The 11,071-nt window shown below is 34.8% G+C and overlaps 1 protein-coding gene across 5 annotated transcripts; it reads left to right on the top strand.

Annotated features, from left to right (window-relative positions):
* Positions 1-262: 262 nt before the first annotated feature.
* Positions 263-10,318, top strand: LOC135081658 (uncharacterized). Of its 5 annotated transcripts, XM_063976423.1 has the most exons (11): positions 263-2,414; positions 2,697-2,962; positions 3,047-3,109; positions 3,263-3,334; positions 3,488-3,556; positions 3,711-3,782; positions 3,937-4,005; positions 4,097-4,168; positions 4,322-4,390; positions 4,493-4,561; positions 5,053-7,037. In XM_063976423.1, exons 1-11 carry the CDS (start codon positions 2,308-2,310, stop codon positions 5,667-5,669), a joined length of 1,545 nt encoding a protein of 514 aa, XP_063832493.1. In that variant the 5' UTR covers positions 263-2,307; the 3' UTR covers positions 5,670-7,037. The 5 variants fall into 5 exon arrangements, 3 of the variants coding, with proteins under 3 accessions (XP_063832493.1, XP_063832495.1, XP_063832494.1); XM_063976424.1 differs by lacking the exon at positions 263-2,414 and having other exon boundaries at positions 2,688-2,962; XM_063976425.1 differs by lacking the exons at positions 4,322-4,390; positions 4,493-4,561; positions 5,053-7,037 and adding an exon at positions 10,211-10,318.
* Positions 10,319-11,071: the final 753 nt, after the last annotated feature.

Below are 11,071 nucleotides of genomic sequence, written 5' to 3'. Positions count from 1 at the left end.
AAATTTATTTCTGAGTGTTTTAGAGGCAAACGAACAAAACTAAGACCTATGCGTTACAAATTTAAAACTTTGAAAATTATGGGACACCCTAATGTCCACCACTGAGGGACAAAGCAACTCATTTCTTCTCAGTGTCCACCAGTAGGGCCCAACGGGAAGATTTCAGTAGCGCTGTCCCCCACTGGTGGACATTGCAACTTTTTTTCTCGATGTCCACCAGTGGTGGACAAATAGTGGGGGACATCGGGAATAAACGAACACTTTCCTTGTAGATCTCGATGGCTTCTAAGAACGGGATGACATTTTTCTTGCCATCAAATCGGTGTGTGCACGCAGCAAAGGTAGACTGCATTGCAGGTGCAGCTCTGCTTCCAATCTGGGACAGCAACAACGCCAATTGACTGTCCGTCATAACGACAGGCACCGGTTGTGCAGGAGCCATCACTGGACCAGGTGCGTCACGCACCTCTGTAGACTCCCTTGGTGATTCCATCATCTCCACCTCAGCCGCAGCTGGTGTCTCCGTGGACGTCCCAGGCCTTTGCGCCGGGCTATTTGTACGCGATCTCGTTAGGACCATTATTATGCGTAACTTTCAGTAAATACAGCAGTCCAGACGTGGTTAGTGCAGCACGGTATATTCGTATGGTAACATGAGCTGTTGGGAACGAAATATCGGATAGCGGATAGAACCGATATCAACAACTCCAGATACGAACGTCAAAATACACGCGTACACAGTTCTAACTTTCACGTATACTGTTCAAAGTCACTTTAAAAGCTGTAGGAATTGTGTTTATTAAATTACACCTAATTTAAGTCAATAGGTACACTTTTATTCCAATTTTCACAAAGTTTGTACACGAAACTTTTACGTAAACAAGTTCGTACGTTTTGACAGCTTTGACACTTCGACCACGACACTATTGACAGTGACAGTTCTATAGGCGGCAAAATTGTCTATCGACCAATAGGAAAATGGTATCGCCTACTGTGCACTTCACACTCGCAAAATGGTATCGTCCAGTTTTTCTCAACTGTATTTTCGCTAAAAAACGATATAATACGCGTTGCACCTCAGATCATAGAAAGAGAATAGATATGAAGTCGCGCGTAACTACAACGAGAACCAGTGTCCCCACATTTCCCCCACCACTGCTCCCACACACACATTCAACTGTGTAAAAACAAAGCGGCTGAGAGTCTACGACAACATGTGCAACCGGCTTAAAAGTGCTGTGATTGGCCAGAAGGCATGCCTTATGGCCAATCAAAGGCCGCGTGACGTGACGCACACTTTGAAAACGCTAGTGAGAGAACAAAGATAAAATGGAGTCGACAAGATATCGATACTTTAAATCGCTAGGGGCAAGGCTCGAAACTGATTTCACAAAATGCTTATGTATGAAAACCTTTTTATTATTATACGTTATTAACTACTATCACGCATTTACTTTTTAATTATGGCGATCTGCGTACCGCATATTATGTTTATCAAAAATAATGCCTATATTAGGCTTTCAACTAGCTCTTATAGTAATTACATAGTTGACAGTTACTAATTACTTCTACTGTTATTATTTTTTTTTGTAAAATCTTATAATCGCAAGTAACACACTTTTTTTTTAATTTAAAATTACAAAATAGAAAATTATAATTTAATTCTATTTATCGATAATAGGAAACCGCATTAGAACACGAGCACGGCACTATGTTACGACCGGCACATGCGGCCGTACTGTGTATTTTCACACGACCAGTGGATATCGGAAGAAATTAAATACATTGCGCAGTAGTTGAGCATGACATAAAGTGGTTGCTAACTAAATCGTCAATGTACAAGTGTGTTAGAATTTTTATCACCACTGATTTCGATATCGCAGTAACTGTTACGGCACTGAATTCGTTCGTAAAAATGTATAGTTTTTTTTATTTATAAGCAAAATACCAATGGATTTGCAATACTTACATGTAGTAAATGACTCCATTGTTCCTGTAGTTCTTCGTTTCACCAGCCTGGCGCAAGTCCAAAGAGAAAAAACGATCGTATGAAACGGAAGCGAATTTATAAGGCGTCTATGTTCGAAAGATTATTCAAACCTACAAAGCAGTGGACAATTGACGGCATTCGAATTTAGGCGGATTGTACTTCGCCGCCATCTTAGACCGCCATGACAGGTGTCATTTCATTTGTCTTTTGTTGTTGTGGTTGTTCGGTCTGATTTTTTGCTCTTTTTGCAAGTAATCTGCCTAAGTTTCTAAATAATTGCGTCTATAGGCATTCAAAACAATCAAATAAGTAAAAAAATGAGTGGATTTAAAAGGAAAAAGTGCGAAATTTGTCAAATAAAAACATGTAGAATGGACGGACAAAAAAGAATTTTCATGGCAAGATTTCTATTAGAAGAAGATCGGTAATTACAAAATGTATATTGTTACCGTGTGTTACACTATGTAATTCATAAATTTCATTGCAAAATAAGGTAAAAACGGGTAAAATAAAAGGTATAACCTTAGTTGCATGTAAACAATAGTGCTGCCAAGTATAGTGTTTGTAAGTTTTATCGATAATTTTCGTTTCAATTTAAAATTCAGTACCTGGGTGACCGAGCGGACTTCCTTGGGGATGAGACCTAGCTAGATCGACTTTAACTAAATAACAGAACATGCAAATTTTAATCTAGTCTTCTTTTCAGCTGTAGAGAATGGGTAGCAGCTACCGGAAACAAAAATTTGATTAATGTGCCTATAGAAAAATTGAACCAATTAAAATATGTTTGTGGCAAGCACTTTGTTACAAAAGATTTCAAGAAAAAGAAAACGCAGTTAAAGAAAAATGCTGTTCCACGTATTGATATTGCTAAAAATCCGTTACCAGATGACCTGTTCCAACATATGGCTCAAAGTAACACAAGGAAAAATGTTTTACACGATCATAATTACTACAGCTGCACTGATCGCGGTTGGTAAATTATATATTTGTTTTATTAATTCATTTTATTTTATTGGTTGTCATTCAATAAATTAATTCTCTTATGTGTTGCAGAATCTTCAACTTCAAAACTATCAATAGAGTGTGACTCTAAAAGAAAAAGGTCACATAGTCCAAGTAAGCATTTTTTACATATTTAAGTATATCGTACCTTTGCCCAGCAGTGGGATACAAGGTTAGGAAAAGTATATTGTAATTGTAATAATTACATATAGTATAATATTAACTACGCAGAACCTGCCTTTACCAAACAAATTTATCGTGTTGCAGAACCTTCAACTTCTACAACAGAGACTGTAATTGGGTGTTGTGACTCTGAAAGAAAAAGGTCACATAGTCCAAGTAAGCATTTTTTACATATTTAAGTATATCGTACCTTTACCCAGCAGTGGGATACAAGGTTAGGAAAAGTATATTGTAATTGTAATAATTACATATAGTATAATATTAACTACGGAGAACCTGCCTTTACCAAAAAAAATTATCGTGTTGCAGAACCTTCAATTTCTACAACAGAGACTGTAATTGGGTGTGACTCTGAAAGAAAAAGGTCACATAGTCCAAGTAAGCATTTTTTTTTACATATTTAAGTATATGGTACCTTTGCCCAGCAGTGGGATACAAGGTTAGGAAAAGTATATTGTAATTTTAATAATTACATAGTATAATATTAACTACGCAGAACCTGCCTTTACCAAACAAATTTATCGTGTTGCAGAACCTTCAACTTCTACAACAGAGACTGTAATTGGGTGTTGTGACTCTGAAAGAAAAAGGTCACATAGTCCAAGTAAGCATTTTTTACATATTTAAATATATCGTACCTTTACCCAGCAGTGGGATACAAGGTTAGGAAAAGTATATTGTAATTGTAATAATTACATATAGTATAATATTAACTACGCAGAACCTGCCTTTACCAAAAAAAAATTATCGTGTTGCAGAACCTTCAACTTCTACAACAGAGACTGTAATTGGGTGTGACTCTGAAAGAAAAAGGTCACATAGTCCAAGTAAGCATTTTTTACATATTTAAACAATTACATATAGTATAATATTAACAACGCAGAACCTGCCTTTACCAAAAAAATTATCGTGTTGCAGAACCTTCAACTTCTACAACAGAGACTGTAATTGGGTGTTGTGACTCTGAAAGAAAAAGGTCACATAGTCCAAGTAAGCATTTTTTACATATTTAAGTATATCGTACCTTTGCCCAGCAGTGGGATACAAGGTTAGGAAAAGTATATTGTAATTGTAATAATTACATATAGTATAATATTAACTGCGCAGAACCTGCCTTTACCAAACAAATTTATCGTGTTGCAGAACCTTCCACTTCTACAACAGAAGATGTAATTGAGAGTGACACTAAAAGAAAAAGATCACATAGTCCAAGTAAGCATTTTTATACATTGAAGGATATTGTAATAATTACATTTATTGCAATATTAACTTCGCATAACTAGCCACTTACTCTGTAATTTTATTGTGTTTCAGAACCTTCAACTCGTACAACAGAAATTTTAACTAAGAGTGTCCCTAAAAGTAAAAGACCACATAGTTCAGGTAAGCATTTTTTTTTCATATTTTTCTATTATTAATAATTAGAATTTTTAGAATAAGTTATAATCTTAATACAAAGGGTGTATCGGTATACCAAAAAACGAAAGGGGTTGCTTAGCCAACAAAACTGAACAACATATCTTTTGTCAGTCCTTCTTCTTTTCTTCCCATGTCCCCCTGTCGGGGCAAAGGGCAGATACAATTTGTGCAACGCAGCATTCTTTGCTTCACCCAAACATTTCGTACTTCCAGTTTAAAAGAGAGTCTTAAGTGTAGTGTACCCCTAAGAATATAACGCTGTCAACAGTTTCAATGTTCTTACCGTGTAGGACTATGTTTAACTTGTCATTGCTATTAGCTGTTGTTTTAAATAGAATGGCTGTTATTTTAATAGAATTCAGCTTTAAATTATATACAGAAAACCATTCTTCAAATGCCAGAATTGTACGATTAATCTTTTTATTCAACACTTGTAATTTTTTTTTAATTTTCAGAAAATACAGCTGTTACACCACGGAAGAAGAAATTAATGAAAAAGCTAAAGAAAAGTCGAATTGTAATTAAAAATTTACAGACAAAGGTTGATCAGATAGACAACATTTCTTCTCCAGTGCTAAAGTGCTTAATTGAGTCTTCCATAGCCAATCAAAAACGTAAACCTAAAGGAAAACGTTTTACGAAATTGAGCAAAAGTGTAGCCTTAGCTATTTATAAAAAATCGCCTAAAGCTTTTAAATACTTAAGTACATTACTACCTATGCCAAGTATAAGGACGTTACAAACTGTCCTACAAAATATGAAAATGGAGCCTGGAATAGATCCTACTACTTTAACTCATTTGAAGAAAAAAGTTGAACGCTTATCAGATGCTGACAAACTCTGCGTGATCTTGTTTGATGAAATATCGTTAAAGAAAAGGCTAATATATAATCCAAGTACCGACAATATAGATGGTTATGAAGATTTAGGCGATGAAGGTGGACGAACAGCAAAAATAGCTGATCATGCTTTGGTACTAATGCTTCAAGGAATTCGGAAAAAAATTAAACAGCCGATCGCATATTATTTTGTTAAAGGTACAATTGGATGGTCCAATTCTAGAAATCACTAAGTCCATTTTCATAGTTTTCGAACTGACAACACTGAACAACGTAGCTTTTTTTTCTCTATGGACTGGCGCAATTAATTTTTAACTTAAAAATCCCTTTCCGTGTATTTTGTGAATTACTTTAACACTAAGTCCTCTCTTTCCAATTCAAGAAATCACTATGTCCTAATATCCCTTAGTCCTGTCGGCTCAAATTAACAAATCCCTAAGTCCATTAAATTATCCCTCTGTTTTGACTATCAAAAATATTTGCCACTACCCGTAACAAATATTGGCGACGAATATTACCTTCGCCAATTATGGCTGCATAATTTTGATGTGCACAATTTACGAGAGAATACTGCAACAATGTACATATACACCGAACAATATGCATTAAAAGGACCTAATGAAGTTATTTCAGCTTTAAATGATTACATCCTAAATAATTAAAAAAACCGGCCAAGTGCGTGTCGGACTCACGCACAAAGGGTTCCGTACCATTGATTTATGAAATATATATTTTTTTAATTTATTTGTATGAAAGATTACGCGGTAATAAGCGGTTTACGATTTACGAGGTATTAAAAAAAACTACTTACTAGATCTCGTTCAAAACAATTTTCGTTGGTAGTTTTTATAGTAATGTACATCATAATATGTTTTTTTTTAGATTTTTCATTTTCTTATTTTAGAAGTTAGAGGGGGGGACCAACTTTTTTCCACTTTGGAAGCGTCTGTCACGCAAACTATTCGGTTTAGAAAAAAAATGTTTTAGAAACCTCGATATCATTTTTGAAGACCTATCCATAGATACCCCACACGTATGTGTTTGAAGACCGATAAAATATATACACCTGATTATTACATAAAACTGATTAAGACCAGCAGACAAGCCCCATTTAGTATCGTGTTTTTGGAGAAAAACTTATCAAGCAAACAGGGTGACGAGAGGACCGTAAAGGTGAAAGATTACAAAAGAGTGTACGATAATAGAATTAAAACTTCTGTACCTGGCATATCGACTTGTCGACAAGTCCACTTCCGAAAAAATGGTCGACCGGAATTTACTTCTTCCATGACTACGAATTGCTTGAAGCCAATTTCTTTGTATCGTACTGGTATTTCTAGATTGATTAGAAGTCAGCCTGATGATTGCTACGAGGGTCCAATAAGGTTAAAACCAGCTAAAATAGCAGATATTAAAAATCTATTACAGTTTATACCTGAACATTTGAGGCATTTTTATGATGATATAGAAACTGAAAACTCATTAGTTTAAGTCAATGAAGAGTTGATTGATGATGTAGAATAAGTTAATAGAATATATATGTAAGTAATATTGATAAGTAAGTAAAAATGTGAACCTAAGTTATGAAAATTTTATGAATACATATTATGTGATATATAAGAGTACAAAATTAAAATAACTAAGTCCATAAACTATTGATTAAATATCCCTTAGTCCGTTCATTTAAAATAAGTCCAACGATTTAAAGTTTAAGGTTTATCGGAACTATTTAAGATATTGTTGATTTTGTTCCTAGAAATTAAAGAACTTTCATAAAAGTAAAACATACATTTTTAATTCATTTTAATTTCTATTAGTTTAGTTTCAGTATTAAAATTAATAATCCAATACGCCATTTCTCAAAAGTGGAAAAATGGACTTAGTGATTTATAGAATTGGAGCATCCAATTGCCGCAGAGAAATTGACTGTTATTATAAAATCAGTCATTCGAGCAGTAACTAAGGCTGGTTTCACTGTTCTGGGTACAGTCTGTGACCAAGGACCAACAAATGTTGGAGCTTTAAATTTACTCAAGACTTTTAGCGGGCTGCCCGTTGACTCTAATTTTTTTTTACTGGACAGTGAAAAAGTATTTATTTTATTTGATGTTCCCCACCTTTTTAAATCTTTTAGAAATAATTTCTATCAAGGTGGTGAAATAGTGATAGATAACAAAAAAGGGAAATGGGAACATTTAGTCAAAGTAGAGGAAAAAAATCAACGTACTCTACATTTTAGCAAAATTACTAAACTACATGTCCAACCAAAGTTCAGATCCAAAATGAAAGTTAAGCTTGCTGCTCAAATCTTGAGTAATACAACAGCCGCAATTTTAAAACTCATGGCAGAAAGTTTAGGAAATAAAGAAGAAGCTAGAGAATATTTGCAAACTGCACACATTGTTGAAGAGCTCGACAAATTGTTTGATTGTACAAACGGACCCGCTTCAAGAAAAGACGTAAAGAAAGGTATACGACAAAATGTGAGCAAGAAAAGCTTTCATCATGAACGTTGGCTGGAGTACAAAAGAAAACTAAAAACCCTCACTTTTTTAAAGTCGGATAGTCAGCTTAGGCTCAGAAACGTTAGGTGTGTTAACGGATTTATAATAACGATTACATCTCTGCAAGATATTTGGAAGGTAGTACAGTCAAAAAATATTAAATATTTAAATCTTCGTCAATGTAACCAGGACGCTTTGGAAAACTTGTTTGGTCTTATAAGACAACACTGTCCTACAAATAAAAACCCTACATGCCATCATTTTACGTCTGCATTAAAGTCAGCGGTACTCTCCCGACTTAGTGCACCTATCAGTCGAGGTGCCAATTGCCAACAGGACGAAAATGAAATACTACACTCGACAGCAAATAAATCGCACCACCCGCGACAAGCACTTTCAAACGTATGCATCCCCACTTCACACCAATATTGGTACCATTCAAAAGCCTAGTTCTAAACTTCATTTCATTATAGGAAAGGTTTTTACCCCAAAAATGTGGCTTTAGAAGGATCCAGAGTCACTTCTTCAAAAAATTGGTAGTTACGCTTGAGCCAACTTTTATGGCTATAAAACTGTTAAGTTGGGATTAATCGCTATCCATCTGTTAAAGAGGACACGTGTGATCATTATTTGGTTTTATAACCATAAAATTTGGTCTAATTGATCCCAGAGGTGAGCCCAAAGTGAGGTCTTTTTTCAAGTCACATTTATGGTATATGTTAATCATTTATTAAGAAATTAAATGTGTTTTTCTTTAAGGATATTTATTGGGCTTTCAAATAACACCAATATTGTTGGGGCACCATTATTGTGTCAAAAGAAAATCTTTAAAGTTCGCGTCGCGGGTGGTGCGATTTATTTGCTGTCGAGTGTATTTGACTTTCAAGACATTGTATTCCAACAACAGTCAAAAGAAAAAGAAAAAAATCCTAATCTTAAAAATATTGAAATACCAGTTTTAGATGCCGACAATATTCCTATTTTACAAATTCCTGATGAACAATATATAGAAAACGACATACAAGAAATGGAAAACATGTTCAAGACGTTTGAGAAGCAGGCGACAGTGTACGTGGCTGGATACTTAGCAAAGATTCTTTTGAAAGACGTCAATTGCCAAACATGCATAAATGCTTTGAAAGTTGAGAATGCTATCCCTAACTCGATTTATAATTATATAGCTTTGAGGGAATGGTGGCATGATAAAACATCCCTCACGTATCCCACATTAAATTTATGTGTTGCTTTGGACACAGCAACCAATATTTTTGACAACAAAATAAAACCAAACGTCTATATAAAAGACATAAATACATTTTCCAAGACGCAGATGGTGGTTGACGTGGATTTTACTTGGATGTGTAAAGATCACAAAGAAACAATGGTCGATCGACTATTGCAGCGAATGAGTCTGCTATTAATCCGCAACCATTGCAAAATGACAAACAGATCTTTCGCATTGAACGAAGAATCTTCTGCCGATTTTTTAAAGAAAGCGCAACTTCAGAGTGTTGCCAAATAAAGTTCACTATTGGAAACTACTTCTGTAAGTTATATTGTTTATGAATTCCAACTAAACATGTTTTCGAAATTCATCCGATTATATTTTCTATTTTCATACCTTAATAACATCATTCCATTTCTGTTGCAGATCAATATCATTTGACGGCGAATTTTATAAAATTGAATTATTAAATGTGACAAGTAAGTAGATGCATGGTTAGTACCTAATAATAGTATTTATTACTAATTAGTCCATCAGTTAGATAATAAAACAATATTCGACACGTATTTTTTCTTTTGTCAATAAACCAAAAACTGACAAAGATATCGTGCATTAAAGTTCAAAAGTGGGGGCTCGTGACGACAAGGTTTTGTACAAAACTGTAACGTCACGCGGTTTTTTAAAGAGCTGCACTGCATCTTCGTAATTTTTCGTTCAATTAAGAAAAGAAAAAAAAAACGTATGCCGATTGTTTTACTGCATAATGCTTATATATTAGAAAGCGCACTTAAAAGTTGAATATATGGAAAACTTATTATGAAGTCAATTAGCTCCTTAAACAATTTCAAAAATATGGAGAAATATAAAAGCATTATTCAACGTTGGCTAACATTTGATTTCGGAAAAGTTTAAGTTGAATAATGCTTTTATAATTTCTCCATATTTTTAGAATTGTTTATGGAGCTAATTTGGCTTCATAATATTTCCTTATTTTCAACTTTTAAGAGCGCTTTCTAATATAAAGGCTTTTTATTTTGTGTTGCAGAACTTCTAACCTGAAGCACAGCCTGGAGTGAAGGAACTGATAGTTTTCGTAACCTGGAGCACAGCCTGGAGTGAAGGAACTGTCATGTTTAATATACTATGAAATATACATGTGTTAATTAATTCCTCCAAAAATAAAAACGGGGTCGTGGGTCACTATCAGATCACCTACCTAACAAATTACAAATTTATATATTATTGTTGCAGCAAATGTATACATAAACATTTTCAAATCACTGAATAAAGATTTTTCTATTCTATAAACAACCTACCTACTACCTACGGTCGACAAATAGTAATATCGATAATTCGATTATAAGTGTGATGTAACATCCCTATTTTTTTTTTCTTGATGTTGGCAGAATGTTATGAATATGACAGTTTGTGGCCTTCATATTGGCAAGCCTGCTTTCGCTCCCGTTTCATACTATAAAAAATCTTGTTTCTTTTAGGGGACTCCCGACTCTTAAAACGTAGTGAATTATATCCTCTTTGGTTTCACTTGTTTTATTGCACGTAACGACGCATTATCCAAAATATCGGAGAACATTTCCTCAGTACGACTGAATCGCGACTAACCTAGCTACGCGGCCGATGTTCGTTTCTGGGCATATCGCGGAGACACGCGTCACGCCCCCGTTTCACATCTATTCCCTTCTATGATCTGAGCGTTGCACCAAAGAAAAAACTTGATTTTCGAGTCCGGGGATATCAGGCAGACGCGATTTAACACTAAATCCAGCGAAATAACTGCGCTGACACGAAAACTCATTCACGGCTATCAGAGTTCACTTTTCACATTCGGGCGTCACGTTGGGCAGCCACTTTAATAGAGATCTTGAAAGGGCCCGAATTAAAAGTC

This window comes from Ostrinia nubilalis, chromosome 20 (genome assembly GCF_963855985.1).
Source record: "Ostrinia nubilalis chromosome 20, ilOstNubi1.1, whole genome shotgun sequence".
Classification (NCBI taxonomy): domain Eukaryota; kingdom Metazoa; phylum Arthropoda; class Insecta; order Lepidoptera; family Crambidae; genus Ostrinia; species Ostrinia nubilalis.
Note: the sequence above shows the minus strand (reverse complement) of the source record. Positions and strands in the feature narration are given on the sequence as shown.